Source organism: Tursiops truncatus, chromosome 3 (genome assembly GCF_011762595.2).
Source record: "Tursiops truncatus isolate mTurTru1 chromosome 3, mTurTru1.mat.Y, whole genome shotgun sequence".
In the NCBI taxonomy this organism is placed as follows: domain Eukaryota; kingdom Metazoa; phylum Chordata; class Mammalia; order Artiodactyla; family Delphinidae; genus Tursiops; species Tursiops truncatus.
In genome coordinates this window covers 27,982,085-28,003,754 of record NC_047036.1, presented here as the reverse complement: position 1 = coordinate 28,003,754, position 21,670 = coordinate 27,982,085, and the positions used below count along the sequence as shown (strand labels likewise).

The window sequence follows — 21,670 nt, the reverse complement described above, 5'->3', positions numbered from 1 at the left end:
ATATTTTTACCTATTTTATTAAATTACATATTTTTACATGTTTATCAATTATGGGGTTTTTTTTGTGCCCATTATATCTTATTTAGTACTTTCTCAAATTAACCAGCTGCCAAATGGCTCCATAAATTTTTACAATAAATGTAACTTTGTGTCCAGATGAGAGTTAATTATGTTCACAGCTTTCTGTGGAGTCTTTTAATAGGTACAGGGCATCAGCCTGGTAGCTCAAGGGGACATTTTTGCACTGCAAATTGTGGACATAAACCTGACGGTGAGCACTTTTTCTAGTCATTAATCAGCCACCACCAATTAGTCAGTAATTGGTGGTAGTACATATTGCATTGAGAAAAGAATCGTTAAACTTAAAAATAGCACACATATTTTGAGCATTAACTCTCAGGCTAGCAGAAGGGATGATAATGAGACAGGATAATCAGTTATCATTTGTGTGTATTTAAAAGAGGGCATAAATCTATAAATGTAGGGTGTTTCTGGAAGAAATTACAAAAAACCTGAAAAGAATTGTTGCCAATAGGGAAGGAGTACTAAAGGGCTGGGATGAGAGGGGGAGGGTAGACTTATTTTTCACTTATTTTTTTACTGTATTTTTAAAAACAGGTACATACAGGGAGATCAGCTCGGTGCTTTGTGACCACCTAGAGGGGTGGGATAGGGAGGGTAGGAGGGAGACACAAGAGGGAGGGGATATGGGGTTATACATATGCATATAGCTGGTTTACTTTGTTATACAGCAGAAACTAACACAACACTGTAAAGCAGTTATACTCCAATAAAGATGTTAAAAATAACAGGTGCATATATTACATACTAGGTTTAAAAAATAAACTGAAAGCAAGGAAAATAGTTGTGAGTGAGTCAGTGAACTGTGGCATAGCCATAGGATGAATATTATTTAGCTGTTAACACTGTGAAGTTGCTCTTCATCACCTGAAATGCTCATGTACAACACGATCCCGTCCCCAACTCCCGGGCCATGGACCGGTACCGGTCCATGGCCTGTCGAGAACCGGGCCGCACAGCAGGAGGTGAGCAGGGGGGCCAGTGAGTGAAGTTTCATCTGCCGCTCCCCGTGGCTCCCGTGACCCCCCGAACCATCCCTCCCCATCGCTGGCATTACCGCCTGAACTGTCTCCACCCCCCACTCCCAGTCGTGGAAAAATTGTCATCCATGGAACCGGCCCCTGGGGCCAGCCTGCAGCATTAGCCTCAGTGGGGGGCTGTTAGAGGCCCCACCTCCCACCTACTGATGACTCACAGGAGATTCACAGAAGGTGGAGCCCAGCAATCTGTTTGAACAAGTCGTCCAGGTGGTGGTTAAGCACGCTGAAGTTTGAGAAGCACTGCATAAGGGCACAGGTGCACACCTCTCTACAGTAGTGTGTAAAGGGATGTCTGAAAGATGACCAGATCTAGGGGCTGGGATCTAGAAGCATCTCCCCAGCTTTTCTATATGGTTGGAATGGTTTACAATCAGCATGTATAATTTTTTAAACAGCTTTATTTAAAGAGATGATTCACATACCATGAAAGTCACCATCTAAAAGTGTACAACTCAGTGCTTTTTCATATGTTCTCAAGGTTGCATAACCACCATCACTATCTAATTACACAACACTTTCGTCCCCCTGACCAGAAAGAAACCTGGTAACCGTTAGCAGTCACTCCCCATTTCCTTCTCCCTGACAGTCCTAGGCAACTGCTCAGTCTACTTTCTGTCTCTAGAGAGCTGCCTTTTCTGGACATTGACTGCACCATTTTTAAAACTTGAGAAAATAATGGAGCTATTTCTTATTTGGAAAAGCAAAACAAAATGAAAGTAAAGGGAAATAATTTGATGACAGGAAGTCTGGGTGGAAATAGAAACGCGGATCATTCTAAACCAGGATTTAGGAGACCAATGTTTGTTTCTCTTTTAGCTTTGATTGCTGACCCAAGGAAGAAGCTGATTTGGGCCATCAGCGTCACCATGATAGGTGTGGTTCTCTTTGATTTTGCTGCTGACTTCATTGATGGGCCTATCAAAGCCTACTTATTTGATGTCTGCACCCATCGAGATAAGGAAAGGGGCCTCCACTACCATGCCCTCTTCACAGGTAGGGAAATATTCCAGAAAGTCTATCCTTCAGCTCCCCAGATAGGGAGGCCCTTCCACTGAAGCCATCCAGTGTCTCAGCACTCAGACTTTTTCAATGAATGGATCCGTTGATGGACTGCTCCCATCACGCGGGCTCTGTCTTCCAGTGCGTTTCTCTTGTGACCAGGCTGTGGAGTTTTTGCAAAGGAAGTTTATACAAGAGCTTTCTGAAGAGCCATTTGTGGAGACCTTTACAACTAAAATGAAAAGAGGCCTTGTAGACTTGACTTTATTTTTTGTTTTGTTTTATTTTTGAATCAGTAATTTGTAGCATCAGCATTACTTAGGAGCTTGTTAAAAATGCAACTTCTTGGGCCCCTCCTCTAGTTATTTTGATTCAGTAGGTTTGAGGTGAGGCCTAGAAATTTGCATTTTTGCTGACTACCCCAGATGATTCTGTGGCAAGTATCCCAAGAATCACATTTAAAAACAAAAATAGAAACAAACCAAGCAAATAAAAAGCCCCAAGTCTTAGAGGTTTCTTAGTTGTATAAAGAGTTGGCATTTCCTCAGCCTCCTGGTTTGGAAAAGGCCATGCCAGGAGGATATGGGGGGGCTCTCTCCATTTCTTGGGGCCATTGCCGGTTTCCTTTTGTTGCTGTTGGGTCCTTGATTTAGAGCAATGCTACTGATGTTCAGCATGAATTTATAGAGCTCCAGTTAGGACTTTTCTAGGACTGGAGTGTCATGCACAAGATGACAGCATGATCCTGGCCTGGGAGCATTTCTGTGTCTACTCGTGGGGACCCTTATTTGATTGTCTTCACCGCCCAGCCAATATATTTTATGTTTTGACATATTCTGTCTCCTCCCATGGACAGGTAGGTCCCATGAGAAGCAAAATCTTGAGTTTTGTCCAGTTTGTGTCTCTGCAGCCCAGAATGGCACCTGCACGGAAGCCGTTGGCTCAGTAATTTGTTGTTAGAGCAAATATTTGGTTGGTGAGCCCTGGAAGGATGGGGCTGCCCAGCAGAGGGTATTTCCTCCGTGCTCCAGGGCAGACAGAGAGCAAGAGTCCAGCCCGTCTGTGGGGCCCCCGAGCCCCCTGTCTACAGCTAGAAGGTCCCAGAATAGAGATTCAAACTGCATCTTCCTGACTGAAATCCCACAGTTCCTGCTGCTTTATCATAATCTGCAAATTAATTACAGCAACATCATGGGAGACTTGTTGGCTTTTGAACCTGACACATTGACAGTCTTATTGCTCTAAGTACTTTGGGCAATATGGCCACTTCTTCCCGGCTTACATCAGTGTTAGTCTTGGCCAAACAATCTCTGCTTTGCTGCCTCTGTGTTAGAAGACTGAGCCCTGTATTTTGGGAACTTTTCCAAGGTTAACGCATGGTAGTATTTCTATTGAGTTCGATAGAATGTCTTGAAGTTTTCTACTGATATTAGCGTGTAGTGGTCTCAAGCAAACGTGACCTGGGTTTAGGCTTTCACTGTATCTTTCGTACTTATCCTTTAACTGATTTTCCAGTCTCTAATTTCTTCCTATTCCAACTGAAACAACACATAGCTTCCACTTCATATTCCTAAAAGACAGCTGTGACCAGGGCACTTTCCTGTTCAGTGACCTGCAGTGGCTCCTGTTGGCAAATTATGAATTAATCGACAGTCAATCGAAGAAAGAAATAGAGAATTTTAGTCAAGCCAAACCTGAAGATTATAAACCAGGAGACAGTCTCTCAGAGAGCTCGAAAACTGTTCCTCCCATTAGAGGTCAAAACACAGTTAGATTTGAGACAAAGGATTATACATCAGATGACATATTGACAGTTTACATAGTCCAGATCTGCACATACAAGGTGAGTAGTGGGTCATCGTGACCACTTACAGGATTAAGAAAGGAATGTTATTTCCTAAGGGGTTACCTTGCTGGTGCCAGGAGAAAATTGCTCCTTATCGAGCAAGTATTCCTGTGTCTTATACAGCGGTCTGGTTAATGTATAATACAGATGCACGATGCATACTAAAGGGGAGGATGGAGGCCCAAACGGGCAGAGAGAACATTTTATGTTTAAATTTTTCTCATCTTGCCATAAAATATGAATTTTATTTCATCACTCCCCATTTGTCTACTGAATCAAGATCAAATTCCTGGACAGGGTTCAAACTCCCCACAATCTGTTCCCACCCTACCCTTCAAGCTTTGTTTCCCATTACTCCCGCCACATCCTCTGTGCTCTGAGCAGTTTCCCAGCGTGTTCCCAGGGACAGAATCCAGGACTGTTTTACTCACTGTATCCCTGTACCGCCACCACTGCTTGGCATATTGTAGGTACTCAAAGTGAGTATTAATGGAACAAACCAAGGAGACTGCCCTTTCCTTTCCAGCTTCTGGGGCTTTACTCACACTGAAATTCCCTTCCCCCTCTTCTCCCTTTGGAAATCAAAGCTGCTTAGAAACTTTCTTCTACCCACTTCCTAGAGAGAAGGCCCCTCCATTCTCTTCCAAATTGCAGGCAAACTTAATTTCTAATTTGGTCAGAGGCTCCACCCACAGCATAATCAAAGCACAAAAGTTCATCAGGTATCAGTGAAATGGATAATTTCAGCAGGAAGAGACAGTGGAGGTTACAGTTCACCATACACATATCCTGAATTTTACTTCCCTTGTGACCTATGTGGTCTGCTTGGGCTGCCATAACTGAATACCACAGACTGGGGGGCTTAAAGTACAGAAATTATGTTCTCGCAGTTCTAGAGGCTGGAAGGCCAAGATCAAGGTGCCAGGAGGGTTGGTTTCTGGTGAGATCTCTCTTCTTGGCTCACTCCCGGCCATCTGCTCGCTGTGGTCTCACACGGCCTTTCCTCCTTCCTCCGTGCATGCACTCCTGGTACCTCTTCTTCCTCTTATCAGGACCCCAGTCCTATGGATTAAGGCCCCACTCTTATGACCTCATTTTACCTTAATTATCTTCTTAAAGGCCCTGTCTCCAAGTATGGTCACTTTGGGGGTTAGGGCTTCAACATATGTCTTTTAATGAAGAAAACAAAAGCTTTCCTAGAACCCCACAGACTTCTGCTTGTTTCTCATGGGGCAGAATTAGGTCACATGAGCACCGAGGGGCCTGGGAGGTTGGAAAAAAGAGAGGGTATTTTGGGGGGTGGGGAGCATATCCCTGAATCAAATTGGGGTTCTGTTAGCCAGGAGGAAGGGGTAATTATTAATACTGAATAGGCCCAAACTGGTAGCTACCACAGAGAATACAAACACAATTGAGTATTAGCCTCATTAATTAAAGACCAAGACTATTGTAAGACAGTGACAGCCAGAGCTTCCAAATCCCAATCTCTTAGTGAATAATGAAGAGGTAATTGCATTTTAAAGTTATATTCACAGCTTTACCTGATCACATTTGTTACATTCACATTCTCTCCTGAATTATAACTCACTGTGGATTTATCCATCTCTTCTACAAGATTTGTAAACTACAAGATTTGTAAAAACATGAAGATTCACCTGCAAACTCCCATGGCTTCCAACTCATTGCCTTGCCATTAGCAGACACTCAGAAGTGTTAGCTATTTAAAAAGAGACTCTAGGTTTTATGACCCTGCTTGTATTTCGGGCAGTTTTACAAATCGCAGCGATCAGATGAATATGCTCATTTAGTTACCTTGCTTTGTCTCTTGACCAACATGAACTCTGGACCTCAGTCAACTGTCTCTGGCTATAGGGGGACCCCTGAGGGTGTGCGGATGGCTCAAAGCAAGTTCTTTCCTCTACTAGAAAAAAACAACTTAAAATACCTTCCTCCTATAAAACAGAAAGTCTCACCTTATTTAAAATTTAGATTCTAAAGTCCCTTCTTAAGTGATAATCACAGAGAGTCCACATTATTTGTAAACACCTCTCAGATCATTTATAAAATATAGTATACCTTGTTTTATGTATGTAGATCTGCATAGTGGTGGATACAGATAAATATATCTGCAGATTCATCTCCTCTTTAGTGTTTACTTCTGGACATGGACTCGATTAACAGAATAGCAGATAGGACAACCCATATTATTTAAAATGTTCTTTTTATCTTTCTTGCTCTTTCTCTCCCTTTTTTTTTTTTTTTTTTAAGATGACAGAACCTTTTAGAAGTTGAATTAATTTTTTTTTTTTTTGAGGCAGGGCTGGACCATACAAGGAGCTGGTTTATTTATTTATTTATTTTTGCTGTGTTGGGTCTTCGTTTCTGTGCGAGGGCTTTCTCTAGTTGTGGCAAGCGGGGGCCACTCTTCATCGCGGTGCACGGCCCTCTCACTGTCGCGGCCTCTCTTGTTGCGAAGCACAGGCTCCAGACGCGCAGGCTCAGTAGTTGTGGCTCACGGGCCTGGTTGCTCCGCGGCATGTGGGATCCTCCTGGACCGGGGCTCGAACCCGTGTCCCCTTTATTGGCAGGCGGACTCTCAACCACTGCGCCACCAGGGAAGCCCTCTCTCCCTCTTTTTAAAGTGTGAGTAGTTGAATTCTGTTGAGTTAAACATGGATGTGTGACCCCACTGTGGTGTCCTTGCTCTGAATGGTAGACCACATTAAAAAATGGAGAGAAAAATAATGAGCAGTGCATTATCCCTTTGCTTAGTCTTTGCATACATTGCCAGACCTCCCGAATTTACATGAACTTGGCAAAGAGATGTCTATAACATTCTGCTTGAAACAAGCATTTTATAATAAATTCATGTTCAGTTTTTGGGCCCATTTTGATTTTCATCATCAGCAAGATATCATTGACCTGAGGAATCCAATCATTCGAAATTGAAATTCTTTTTTATTTATTTCAGAGCTGTAGTCCAGGCCCAACAATTCCAAATGCTTTGTGAGTAAGTGTCAAAGGGTTCACTGCCAAAATATTTTCCAGCATATTTCTGTTTTTTTTTTTTTTTAAGAAAAGACCCTACTGGCTTCCAGAAGGACATTTTAGTCCTCCAGCTTCTCTGTCTCTTATGTTTAAGGGTAACTCTATCTGCCCTCCATCCCTGGCGAATGTGGTAGATATGCTGTGTTTAGTGGATCCACCCTCATGCCTTCACCCCATGCCTTCACCTTTGGGTGCTTCTGAGGCTGTGGAACCCACACTCACCAGAAGGAGATTCCTCCCTTGTGTCAGAATGCCTCTAACCAAGCCTGTGTTGCTAGGTTAACCCAAGGCCTTGCTCTCCTTAGCAGTGGGCTCCATCCCACCAGAGGAGGCTGGGACCAGACATGCTGGCGAAGGCCGTCCCAGGTCACATCCTGGCTCCTCCTCTGCTGAGTCGCCGTAGTATTTCTGAACTTTTGTTTCTTCACAGCGGTGTGAATCTCTACACAATGCTAGTTATTAATATCCTGGCAAGTGGTCCCGGGTCCAGAGCAAGGAACCATTTAAAAGGATTCAACACCAAATGTTTATGTGTATTAGATTTCCTCCATTCCCGCCGGACCTGTGAAAGTTTTATTTGTATATAATGACTCAGTGAGGAACTTGCCCCATGTACATCTTTGGAAGAAGAATAGGTAACTTCTTAGGCTCAGCCTCTTTTGATTTTTCTGTTTCTTTAATACTTCAAAGTGTGCATGAAAATGCTAGTGAAACAAATGCTCAGATTAGAAATAATTAAGAACTAACAAAACGAGTCCTAAAAATAAATTTCAGATATGGGCCCCTTTGACCAAACCTATACAGGTGGCAAGAAGCCACGTTTCATGTTAGAGTCAGTTTTAACTTCTCCTTTAGGCCTCATTGCTGCATGAGTGGATTTCTTTCATCAGCTGGGTTCCCTTTGAAGTTTCTGCCCCTGGTGAACTTTCATATCGCCTCACTCAGGCAGCTTGGAAAGGATGTGGGCAGAGCAGAAGCCAGGATACAGGAACTTCAGCTTTGAGGGTGACGTGAATAACTTAGGGCAAAACGGTTAATGTTTCCAAACTGCCATTTCTTTTCCCATTTCAGCACCTACCTCTCAAAGAATCTCAAAGGCAGGTTAGAGACGGGAGCCCCTGAGGGCATTTTTCGCTGACTGCGTTGTCTGCCAGAAATCTTTCCCCAGATACCAGTCGGCCAGCTTGGTTTGCTTTCACTCTTTGTTACAATCTGGTGGCATAGCCCCTCCTCAGTGATGTGTTCCTGATTACCTGATAATATATTATTTGTTCATTTGTTTGTTGTTTATTGTCTGCCTCTATAGCCAACACATAAGCTCTCTGAAGACAGGAATATTATCTTTCCTGTTTGTTGCTGTATCACCAGTGCTTAGAATAGTTCTGGGAATAGGCTGAAGAAATATTGATGAGAGCAATGTTCTATTTTAACATCCTCATTTTACCTATGAGGAAGCTGTGTTGCCAAGAGGTAAGTGACTAACCCAAGGTCACAGAGCTGAGTAGCGGTAGACTAGACCAGGGGCAGAAGCCAACCAGCCAGCCAGCCAGCCAACCAGAGACCTGGGTCATGCTTTTGTTTGGATTCACCTCAAAGCTGAGCCCCAGGGAAGGTCTGTATGCACATAGCTTATTGGGGAAAGGATTCCAGAGATTGAGAGTGAGAGAACTGCGGGGGAGTGGAACAGGCCAATACAGGAAGCATTACAGAGTTGGCCTTTGTTCGCAGTGGCTGCCTCTATCTCACCAGGACCCTCCAGGGAGCCTTATGAAGTGCATCTCAGAACTCTCCAGCTGGGAGGATCAAACTGGGGAGATGAATGCATTGGCTCCGGTCTCCACCGGCCAAGGGTGCTCCCGTGGGTTTTAACCTCCCTTGTGTGGGTGCTGCCCCACCTGAGTGTGGGTTCCCTCAGGCAAGGTACCTGAGCAAAGAGGGCCAAGGCTAGCTTAGAACTGGTCACTGCAGCGGCTGCTGGAGAAAGGGCTGGGATGGGGGTACCGAGAGGACCTGCCGTGTCCACAAGGGCTGCCTGATTCAGCTCATGACTTAGTCCTGAGCTTTTCCACTCTAGCGTAGGTGCTCCATGCTGTTTGGTCACCATTAGTAGGAGTTAAAGCATTCTGCAAAGTGCTCAACAATTTACCTTACAGTAAAACGAGCTGTTGCAACTCAGAACTGAAATATTAGTTCTGCAGACTTAAAGAAAACTCATGGAAGCCACAAATGGCTCCAGAATCGGGCCCATCAGTGACTTGACTATTTCTAACCTTTAAGCAAGAACAGGAGTCAGATTTGACATGTCACGTCAGAAAATGAGAAGTTTCAAGAACCTTCTCTGAATTAGGGTAGCAGTAGTCATTCATAGACTCAAATCAAGAAACTTGCCTTTAGAAAATGTTGAGATAAGGTGAACGCTTTTATGGGAACCATTGTTGCATTAGACATGTCAGCAGCTTTCACAGGAGCACAAAATGCAGTCTCAGTGCTCTTACGCTCTGCGGCAAACACTCCCCCAGTTCTCTGCATGCGTGTGTTTGATTAAGAAGTATATGATTCTGGCACTGCTTTGCTGCAAATTTTTTAGCCTACAGCATAACCGATGCTCGGTAATGGAAAATGTTGGGTGAATCTTCATGTCTGAAATGGGTGTGAATCCCAAACCCCAAACTTAATTTAATTGCATCTGTGTTAAGCCCCATTGGCACAGGATGGAGAAAACTTAGTGTCAGTCCCTTTGGAATATTCTCCCACCCCTTTCCCCAAGGGTTGCATCTAAATTCTGAGAGCTTAGAGTAGAAAGGTTTCAGGGCAGGAAGAATATGGGTTTTAGCATCAGGTGTTCACACTGGCATTTACTGGGCTGTCCCTGGTCCCCCGGTGTCTCAGTGGTCAGGCTCAACTGGTCACAGTTACATTTGCTCTCATCCTTGTCTGCAGGGCCCCTTCAGAACCCGGGGATTCTCAGCTCCCTCCACCCCCAATGCCATTCTGCTCTTCCCACGCCTGCCCGTATGAAGGGAGCTCTGTGACCTGCAAACTCTCCGTGCTCTGATTTCCTTGTCTCTAAAATAGAGATAAAAATACAGTTGATCCTCCTTATTCATGGATTCTGTATTTGTGAAGTCATCTGCTCACTAAAATTTATTTTTGCCGTCACAATCAATACTTGTAGATTGTTTGAGATCACTGCAGGCATCTGCAGAGTAGAGGAGAAAAATTTTGAGTCATCCAGTGTGCCTGTTCCCGGCTGTGGTTGATCAAGGTGACACTCTGACTTCTTGTTTTGATTCTCACACTGTAAACAGATGTCCCTTTACTGGAATATTTAGTGCCAATTTTTTTCTTTGCATTTTTTTTGGTGATTTCACTATTTACAGTGGCCCTAAATGTGGTGCTGAAAGCACTGTCTCGGATTCATAAGTGCAAGAACGTCGTGATGTGTCTTATGGAGAAAATATGTTTAATAAGTTTTGTTCAGGTGTAGGTTATAGTGCTGTTAGCCATGGGTTCCATGTTAATGAAACAACTGTATATTAAATAAGATATCTTTAAGCAGAAACACACGTAAAACAAGGTTGATCAGTTGATGAAAACGAGACTAGAGGCTCACATGGAACTTAACACGGTATTTCCCCTCAGAGCAGTAGTTTACTATTCACGAATTCAGGGCTTGTGGAGACTTTCTAGAACGTAACTACCACTAATAATAGGAGTCAGTGGTAGTACCTTCCTCAGAGGGTGGTTCTGAGGACTGTATGAGTCGTAAATGCCAAGCACCTAGAGCAGAGCCTGACACACAAGCCCATCTGTCTCCATCCACCGCATAGCCATTTCTTTCTTGAGGTCTTAATATCCCCCTGGGGTCTTCCCAGGAAATAAAGTATTGGTCCCTTCTGCTCTTGGATCCTCCAAGCTACCTGGAGGAAGGAGGTTCTGAGGAGGTTCCCCCACCTCCCATCCTCCCACCCCAACTAAGCCCAAGGAGGAAGGAACACAGCCTCCACTGCCTTAGGGATTCGCCAGTATAGGCACACCCATCATGAATGCCTTGCCTACCCTGGGAAGCCTTGTGGGTTTTTTTTTAATTTTTAAAAATTATTTTATTTATTTTTTGATGGGGAAGGAATAGTGACTTTATTCAGAAGCCAGAAGATGGTTCCTAGAGAACCATCTTAATTCGGGGTAGAATTTGGGCTTCTTTTGTGCGAAGGGAAGAGGGGAAGCGGGAAGATTTGGGATTAGAGGGTGAAGGCAGATTGCAGACTTCTGGGAGCCACCTGGCCTTCAAGGAAGCATAGCATTTCTTTGTTCTGCTTGCTCAGCAGGCCGGATCACAAGGCTGCTACAAATCTCACAGCTCTTGCATTGTGCGTTTGTCTTTCAGTTGACAGTTTAGTCCAGCAACAATGCATTCAAGGATGGACGTGGAGCATTCCAGGTCAGACAGGCAGCTTGTCCTGACCCTGTGTCATCCACCACTGCTTCCCAAGGCCTGTCCCCAGGCTCACACCTCGAGCTGCAGGGGCATCCCCTTGGGACCAGGTGATGGGGAAGGAAGAATTCCCAGCCCGGTTCTCCATCGGTCAGCTCAGTGTGAGGGAGATGGGGCCTGCACTCCAGCCCACTCAGGGGTGGCCCGAACACCAGGGTGAGGGGCAGAGCGGCAAGCAACTTACTTTCATTGGACCCTTGTCCCCAGAGGAGAAGCGTGTACCTGGGTGTGGTTGCCAGTACTCCCAGACCTCAGTTGCACCCCTCAGGAACTCGGAGCGCTGACCCTGCACAGGAGTCCACGTCATATGTCATCCCCAGTGATGGGAATACAAGCTTGGGTCTGCCAGTCACGTCCCACACCTTACCACCCCACTGGAACAAGCAGAGGGTGGGCACCCCTCCTGGCTCCAGTTAGCCCTCAGGTCAAAGGCCTTTATGAGGTGCTGTGTGGCTGTAGGTAGAATACATGGGTCCAGGACCACAGGGCAGAACTGGGCAGCTCTGCCTCTTGTCGTTTCCTGGACCACTGGTGACTTCATCCTCTCCAGCCCTGGTGCTCTGGGCTCTGTGGGTTCAGAAGTTCTGTTTCCTGAAGCTTCCTTCAGGTGACACAAAAAGGTGCCGTTGGGCTTCCCTGGTGGCGCAGTGGTTGAGAGTCCGCCTGCCGATGCAGGGGATGCGGGTTCGTGCCCCGGTCCGGGAAGATCCCACATGCCGCGGAGCGGCTGGGCCCGTGAGCCATGGCCGCTGAGCCTGCGCGTCCGGAGCCTGTGCTCCACAATGGGAGAGGCCACAACAGTGAGAGACCCGCGTACCGCAAAACAAACAAACAAACAAACAAACAAAAAAAGGTGCCGTTGACCTAAGATCTCTGGATGCCCCTTTGTTTCTCATGCCTGGGTCACAGACAGGGCCACTTGACTCTGGTCCGCAGGAGGAGGGAGGGCTGCTCCACATGGGGGAGCAAGGTCCCCTCTTGCCCAATTTTGATGGTAAATGGCCATGTGCAGCGCTCTTGCCCCCAGACGGTCTCGGTGACCAAGGCCTATGTTTCTTGGAGAAGGGGCCACATCACACAGCAATCCACCGGGCCTAGCAGAGCTGGTAGCTGAGGCTGAGCAGAGTGTAGGATGGATTCCAGCGTGAGAAGCTTCCTGGGGTCCTGGAGGGGCTGCTCGCAGAACATCCTCCAAGAGGCCCACGTGAGCGACTCAGCGGTTAGGCCGCGGTGGACGCCGTGATGCACATTCAGACCCACCACCATGAAGGAAGGACTCACTCACTCCTGAGCTGTGCTGCCTCGGCTTCCTGGCGGAAGCCTTGTTCTTAAGTCACGTTTTCTACTGAATCTACCGTCTATGCCTTTGGAGCCTAAGGGCCTCTGAAACTCAGAAGCAAGGAGGTACATTCTTGTTTCTCAGCTTTCTACGTTCATGTCCTTCCCCCAAGCAATGAGGCATCCTGGCTCCGCTTGAATGTGAAGGAAGGGCCCAGGGAAATACCGGGGTAGTTGTGGGTGGACGGAAACCATTGTCAGTACTTTAAATTATCTCACATCTCTTAAGAGACGAGTTGCCTTGTACATCTAAAGGAGTGTCAGGTCTGCTTGTGTCTTCCCTCTTTTTGATTGATTTTCCTTGTACACTCAGCCTCCAGGAGGGCAGGTCATGTCTGTGTTGTTCATTGTGTATCTCCAGTGCCCAGCACAGTTCTTGGTGAGAGTAGTCCTCCATCAATTTCTGTTGATAAACAAATGGGGTCAAGGTCTCTCTTTCTCTCTCTCACACACACACTCATACACACCTAGTAACTGGTACTTATGTTAGCTCTCTGGGATTTAGTGTGTATGTGTTTGGTGTAGGTAGGAACCTAGGCTGACACTTTCATTGCTATTTTCTGAGCACGTAGAGAAGAATCAGAACGACTCTCTCATGAGCCTCCCGGGAACGTGGAGGTCTTTCGTCTGTCACCTGGCTGGGGTATGGAAGCTGGCAGCACACCGCTAGCTCTCTCACCTTGAGCTCTTTCTCCATCAGCGTGGAGGTTGTTCAGTCACACACCTGAAGCAGGGAAGCAGTTACAGGCATGTGGTATGTGCCGCGTTTGACTCAGACAGACTCTCTTCAGATTCCTGGGCGCTGAAACTCTCCCAGTTTCCTATTTTACCTATTATAGTTGTGAACAAAAGAAAAAATAATACATATTTCTATACGCTTGGACTTCTTCCAGGAGGAACCATTGTTCAACCTGTATCATTAGTTATGAAATACAATATCTGTCTGCCGAGCCATTCACTCTCATGGAGTTGGCTCTGGTGTGAGTTTGACATCACGGCCTGGCTCTGTGAAGGAGGAGCCTTCTTTATAAAGAAGGCTGGACCACTTGTGGGCCCTTCCTCGTAAAGGCTGGTTATCTAACGTGGCAGCAGGTGCCCTTTGGAAGCTCCAGCTTATGATTTGGCCAGTGGCCTGGGGATTGACTCCAGGAGCCCCAGGGAGGCTGGTGTTGGCAGCAGAGATAAATGTAACCTGGATGTAGACGTGGGAGTTGATGCTGACCTCTGTTGCAGCTGCGACGACTAGGCTTTGTTCAGGAGACTATTTTGAAGATAAAATTCTTAGTTTAAGCAGAGGAAGTAAAAAGTAAAGCATTCAGTAAGTTCCCACAGCCCTCCACTGGCCCTCATCGTACCTGAAGGTGTGAATAGAGAAAGTTAAATGTTTCCATACAGAGTTTTAATATGGTGCCTAGTAAAATAATATCCCCAATGGCCTACTATTCCTTCAAGGCATGTTCTAACTTTTAGTTAGGTCTCACAGTAGCTTTGGGACAAACAAAATCATTTTGCTTATTTTTTCCCCCCTTCCCCGAGAGAAGAGAGGATTGGAATACTTTCAGGTACTTGTAGCATGTTTTACTTAACTGATTAGTGAGGGAACCGACAGGGAAGACATAAAGAACAGTTTCCCCAGGTTCTTGCAGGATAAATGTGTATGTGTGTGTGTTTAGCAAAAGAAAAAAAATACTAGGTTAGATGCAAATCTGATTAACCTTCTACGAGGCAATATAACTATAACTCCTCTGTAGTAGTTCTACCAGGTGACAAATCATAGAAACCTATTAATATCTGCAAATTATCCTTAGTTTTACAGGACTGCACATCACTGTGCTTTATCAAGTGTGGCTTGTTGGTCAAATATCCTATGACAATAAAATCTCATTCCCAAGAATATCAGGTGAGGGTGGGGCAGGTGGCTTGCAAACTGCTCTGTCACCTGAGTACTCAGTGATATTTGGACTAGCAGCCGTGGTATCACTGGGGAGTGTGAAAGGAATGCAGAGCCTCAGCCTATGCCTACATGTTTAAAATCAGAACCTGTGCTATAGATTGAACGTTTGTGCCCCCCAGAATCCATATGTTGAAAACCTCATGCCTAATGTGATGCTCTCAGGAGATGGGCCCTTTAGAAGGTGATTAGGTCATGAAGGCTCGTGAACGGAATTAGTGCCCTCATAAAAGTGGCCCAAGAACGTTCCCTTGCCATGTCTGCCAAGTGAGATTACAGTGAGAAGATGGCTGTCAATGAGGAAGTGGGTCCTCACCAGACACCAAATCTGCTGGCACCTTGATCTTGGACTTGCCAGCCTTCAGAGCTGTGAGAAAGACACGTCTGGTGTTTATAAGCCACCAAGTTTATGGTATGTTTGTTACAGCAGCCCGAACGGACTAAGACAACCTGTATTTTAACAAGACGTCTGTGTGACTCACGTGCACATTGAAGTCTCAGAAGTGCTGCTTTATAACGATATTTTTAAAGATCAGGCGCTTAAACATTTCTCTTTCCAGGTTCGAGATACATATTTTTTCCACCATACTTGCTACAGGCCACACTAGGTCAGTGGTTAGCCCAGGTCTCAGCCCTCAAATGAGCACCCGATTCTAGTCACTGGGCCTAGAATGACAAAGTCCTTTCGGCCAGCTCCAGGCAGATCGTCACCCTCTGTGCAGCAGTCAGCTTCTCCTGCTTCTGGATGAGGCTTTGGGATTAGGGTTTCTGTAGGAAGTCAACAGGGCACTTGGTTTGGGACCTCGTTCTGCCACTGTATGTGCTGGTGCTTTACACGTATTATCATGTTAACCCTCACAAGACTCGTACAAGGAGGCGTCACTGTCCCCATTTTCAGAGAAGTGCCCAAGGTCACATGATTAGAAAACACACAGGTGGGAATTGAAATCAGCATGATTACAAACCCTTCCTTCTATGTGGTCTCCTGTCACTGACCCACTGTAGCCTGCGGTTTTCTTATCTAATTCAACTAGACGAGCTACACACGTCCTTCTACCTCTGAAATCTTTGGATTCCTTGATATATTGAACTCTTATGAGCTTCACTGCTGATTAAGAGGAATTCTGTAATAATAAATATACTCTTCAGAGCTCCTCTCTACTGTTTGAGTACCCAGCCCACAGTTCTCACATCATTTATTACAGTTTTTTTTAAAGCAGCCGTTTACTTATCTGCTTCTTCTGTTTGTAACTATCTTCTGAGGAGGAGACGATTGGGCTGCTGTGGCTTATTTATGCTTATATCCCCAGAAGTTAGTAGCGTTTTTTTATATATATTTAGTACTCAATAAATATTTATTGAAGTACACGACACTAGTGGACGCAAAACTAGACTAGGAAACCCTTCAATTGTAGGACTCAAGTGTTCGAGTCAATATTTAATATAAATCCATTACGTTTATATCCACATGTTTGTATTCATGAAATAAAGCCACCATTCTGTTGCACAGTGGAGGATTTATTTCACACATCAGTTCTTTCAAATGGGTAGGGGTCTTCTGTTCTATATTTTCTCTGCTCAGTGGAACAATAAGTTTGAAAGAAAGAGGCGCACATGATAGGAGAACTTAATGCCAGTATGACAACCATTGATCTAGTTACAATTGATAGTTTTGAAAACGGAATGTGTAAGTTTTTCATAGGGTTAATTAAGATCAGGCGTTCTCAGCTGGGGCCCATTTAGCCCCGTGAGGGACATTGGGCAATGTCAGGAGACATTTGTGGTCGTCCAAACCAGTGGAGAAGTTGTACTGGCATCTAGTGGGAGAGGCCAGACATGTTGCGAAATATCCTACAATGCACAGAACAGCCTCCAAGGAAGAATTATCCCACCCCAAATGTCAGTCGTGCTGAGATTGAGAAACCCTGGTTTAGATGGACCCTCAAATAGTGCTGGGCTTTTAGTACGTTCTTTTCGGTTGAGTGCTTGACTCAGCACACGACCTCTGACATCCACGGCATCTCCACGATTGAATAAAGAGCATCATTGTCTAATGGCGATCCAGACGCACCATATGTCCCAGAGCTGCCCTCTGAATCAGCAACAGTGTGACCCCCTCAAGGGCCTTCCGTTCTCGAGCCTACCAGGGTGCCCACCGTCCAAACAGGTCAATGTATGTGCCACTGATCTGTTTATATATATGCACATCACCCATAACTAGGCCACATACTCCTTGCTGGCAGAGAACATGTTTTTTCACTGCACCCCATTGGCCACCATTTCCCATAATTCCACCTTAAAATGCTTTGTCACTCAGGGCATGATAATGATGCCGTCTTTTTGGAATTCAATGGTTAAACAGTTGTTTATCTGTAAATATCCTCTATGATAAATTGCAACTAGACAGACTGTGTAGTCACCAGAATCATCCATTCTTCCACCATTCTGGATAAATTGGGATTCATATTATTTGGCGTTCAGATCTGTGTTCCTGGGGTCAGAGTTTATGTAAGTTTAAATGTTTAGGGTTAGAGATAGAGAATTCCTTAAGCTCTGTTTTCTTCCTTGATTCTCTGATTCGTGGGGATGTTGTCTTCATCTGGGAAATAAAATGGAGCCTTCACTCACACAAGAAAAATAAAAACAAACAAACAGAGAGCTGATCTGACTAGGTAGATATTTGTCTTTGGTAAGGCATGATGGGAGGTTGATATGTAAAGGTATTTGCCAGAGGATCAGCCCTACGAAAGCTTGTGATGTAGGTAGAAGGTGTGTTTGGCATTCATCTGCTCACTTCCCTGGACAGCCTCCCACCCCATGGTATACCCCCGCTGCAGCCCGGTGTTCTCAGACGTCACTGGTGCCTGCTGCCAGAAGGACCATCTGAGGAGCACTTAGTATTTGGGCGCTGAGACATGCAATGTCTTGTCTGTACCAGGAGCACTTGCTTTTTAAAACAGGAACCCAAGAGAATGAATCACTAATGGTAGAATTTCAAATATTAGACCATAAGGGCAGGATCGATTTTGAGAAGTCCTTCCTCCCTCAGGTCACACTGTCTTTAAGTGTAAGCAGGTAAAGAAGGCACCAGAAAGACTTCAGGTCCAGGTCCTGTGAGAGGATAAGATTTAAAAAGATTCATATTTAAGCTTTTGTTTTATTTTTCTGTGGCTGTCAACTGGGAACAAGTACCTTTAGCTTTTTTTTTGTTTTTTATTTTATTTTACTGAAGTATAGTTGATTTACAATGTTTCAGGTGCACAGCAAAGTGATTCAGTTATACATATATGTATATATACTTTTTCAGATTCTTTTTCATTATAAGTTATTGCAAGATATTGAATATAGTTCCCTGTGCTGTACAGTAGGTCTTTGTTATCTGTTTTATATACAGTAGTGTGTATCTGTTAATCCCAAACTCCTAATTTATCCCTCCACCCACACCTTTAGCTTTTCATAGATGAAAGAAGACAGATTCTAAGGCTGTTAGGTCTCTGCAAACTTGTGTCACCCTAAGAAGCTTATTAATAGATCAACAACAATACATAATTATATTTTATTGCAGTCAGAAACTGGTTTTCTTTGGAGCCCTTTAGGGCCAGGACTTTTAGTTCTTAAGCAGTGTTGAGAGTGCAGTTTAGAAAGCTGTAGGACTTCAGATGGTGGTACTATTTACTAAGCGCTTACTGCGTGTCTGGCACTAGTCCATTTTCCAGTCGTGACCCTACCAGTAGGTTGCTTTTTTATTATCATCCCCGTATGACAAGTGAGGAAGTCCAAGGTCACAGCAATTGCATGCTAGAGCCAGGCCTTGAACCCATGCTTCCTGGCCAAGGTGTCTTAGCTCCTCCCATCATAACCAGGCTGCCTACGCTGTCCTCAGGGAGCTTTCCCACGGAAGGAAATGAAAAGAGACGATGCTTCTAAATAATGCTAATACAGCTCTTGCTTGCTTGCTTTGCAGGTTTGGGAGGTGCCCTGGGTTACCTTTTGGGTGCCATCGACTGGGCCCACCTGGAACTGGGAAGACTGCTGGGCACAGAATTCCAGGTCATGTTCTTCTTCTCCTCGTCGGTGCTCACTTTGTGTTTTATTATCCATCTGTTCAGTATCCCTGAAGCCCCGCTTAGAGTTGTTGCCAAGGACATTCCCCCACAGCAAGCCCCTCAGGACCTTGCATTGTCATCAGACAGAACGTATGAGTATGGGTCTATTGAGAAAGTTAAAAATGGTTATGTACACCCAGAGCTGGCGCTGCAGGGAGAAAAAAACAAAACTCCTGCTGAACAGGTAAAGATGCAACTTCTTTTTTATTACCTTAGGAAAAATATTCTTGTTCTTGTCTTTTGTTCAGATTTTTAAAAATTATTCTTTGTCTTTGTTTCGTTTGCTTATTTGATGCGAAAAGTCTTGTGAATCCTCAAATCCCCAGTAGCTATTATCCTTTGGAATTAAAACTTTGCACCTCATAGAAAAATGTGTGCATTTTCTTCTAGTCCTCCTGTCTCTTACTCTTTTCAGACCGTCAAACTAGGGAAGATGAAGCCAGTTGAAAAATGTAAGGCCGTAAGAGAAGGCTTGAATCATCCTCAGGACACAAGAAGTATCTTCACTTCTTAGATTAGGATTATAAATTTGTATTCCAGATAGCAGCATCCCTGGGTAGGGAACTGGAGGAGCTAAGAGGTTATTGGGATGAAGCCTTCATTTTATCTTGATCACACAGTAAATAGAGAAAAGATGAGAATATAGGTTTCCGGAGACCTGCTTAAACCTTTGCGGCTCCAGGCTACCTGGAGGAGAACGCTCACACTCCCTGCTGATCTCAGTTAGGATGGAGCCCCTCGCTGTGCAGTTCTGCAAGGCAGCACGGGAATCATGGAAGAGCCATACGATGGAACCCATTCGATCATTAAAGGATCTGTGTGTTTTTGAAGATTTATTTAAGACATAATATATCAGATAAAACACACATACATATACAAAATGATCTCCACTGTGGGAAAAGCTACGCAGATCCAGAGAAAAAATAGAAAGGATATATACCCAAAATGTTAATTGAAGTTATTGTCGCTGGGTGATGGGCTAACAGGTGGTTTTCATTTTCTTTTCTAAACCCTTCAGTCTATTCAACATTTCTATAATAGACAAGTATTACTTTGAAAATAAAGAAAAATAATGTCAGGGTTTAAGGAACAAAACAAGGCAGGGTTTACTAAAGATTAAGTAGCTATTATAGATTATGCCTGCCTCTTTGCCCTATTGATAGGTTATGACTTGCCCTCAAAGGGTCACCCAGCAGAGGCTGTCTTATTCTACCCCGAGGCTGTTGTGATGATCAAATGAAATCAAGTGAGTAGAAGTCTTTTGAAAGGCATAAAACCCTCCACACCATTAAGACTTGCATCAAATGTAATTAACTTGTATTAGTATGTGCCACACGCACAACACTGTAGGCTCTGAATGGTTCTATTATGTGACTTAAAAAATAAAAGCAAAACAACATAAGAAAAAAAAAAAAAAGAGAAACATATCTTAGGCTCAAAGCCAAGCATCTGACACCTCTATTCCAGAAGTGCATCTTGGGAGCTTCCAGCTGAGCAATGGGTGTCTCCGAGGTGTCAGGGCCAAGGCCCTGGCCATCTTGTTTGTCAAAGTCATTACTTTCCAAAACGAGGGTGGCTGTGCAATTTGAGAACTGGGATTTTTTTTTTAATGGCAAGAGGCCTGAGTTATTTCATTTATTGTTCGAGCTGGATACCATAAAATCCATCTCTAGTTCCTCCATGCCATCAGTTACTCCCTTCAATATTTAGTCTCCTTCTGGTGGCACTTTTGTACAGTTCTCTCTCCCCCTGATGGCTCTGTGCCTTTTTCACTTATAAATCCATCACCACCCAATGTCCAGTTGACAAAGGTGCATAACGTATGCAGTAAAACATTTCCCAGCGGCTCAGAGTCATTGCAAGGGCTTCACAAAGGGAATTGACGCGTCAGTGAATAAGAAGCCAGCTGCATTTTCATTCTGAGTTAAAATACCCAAAGGGACTTTAAGTATTTACATTCACAGCTTTTACAAAAAGACTAGGCACAATTTTGAAGCTCATATTTATTTTTGGAAGAAAAAAAATTAGGTTAACAATGAAAGCAGGCTGAAAATTATGTATAAGGCAGAAGCATAAATTAATGTTTGGAATGAGACTGAATACTTGCTGGTCAGATTCACTTTTTAAAATTTTGAATTTTTGGAAAGAAAGTGAAGATAAATCACTTTGAGGTGTGAAAATCAGGCTGTTGTTTCCCAGTCTATACCTTTAATTGCTTCTTCCTGTGGTCAAGGAAAAAGGTAATAGTTCTTCATTGGATTTCTGTTATGGTCACCATTTATTTTGACAAATACCATATTCTACATGCAGAAAATGTTTATTTTTCGTAACTCCAAGGTAATGTCTATACTTTTTAATACTGATTAAGTATAAAAAAATCAGTTGAGGCATAGTCATAAATACTACAAAACTGATGAATTAAAAAAATCAACTTGTACAACGAACCTACAATGAGTAAATATAATTTTCTGCATCAAAGAATAAAAAGCATTATCATATAAGGTTAAGAGCTATGAAACAATTTGCTATTATAGTTAAAAGAGAAAATCTCAGGAGACTGTCTTATAAATAAACGAGCCAGGACCCAATATCATTATGTCAAGACTCAGAATAAATAAAAATCTGACGAGAAAGACCCATTACCCCATCATGGTTAATGTTTATTGTCTCAGGGTCTTCAGGGCAGGTGATCGCTTCATATTCCTGAGGTTTCTTTCTTCTCTCATATGACAAGCTATTAAAGGCTCTTTCCTTTTTTTGTATTTC

The 21,670-nt window shown here is 44.1% G+C and overlaps 1 protein-coding gene across 6 annotated transcripts in view; it reads left to right on the top strand.

Moving 5' to 3' along the window:
* The window catches only part of SLC45A2 (solute carrier family 45 member 2), a 33,330-nt gene that overhangs the window by 1,924 nt on the left and 9,736 nt on the right, over positions 1-21,670 (top strand). For 3 of the 6 annotated variants that reach the window (XM_073802047.1, XM_073802046.1, XM_073802045.1), the window contains exon 2: positions 1,938-2,114. In XM_073802047.1, the coding sequence (XP_073658148.1) occupies positions 1,938-2,114 (177 nt within the window). Of the gene's footprint in view, positions 1-1,937; positions 2,115-18,762; positions 19,089-21,670 lie in introns of all 6 variants that reach the window. The other 3 variants (XM_073802044.1, XM_004324430.4, XM_019930175.3) reach the window with 2 other exon arrangements.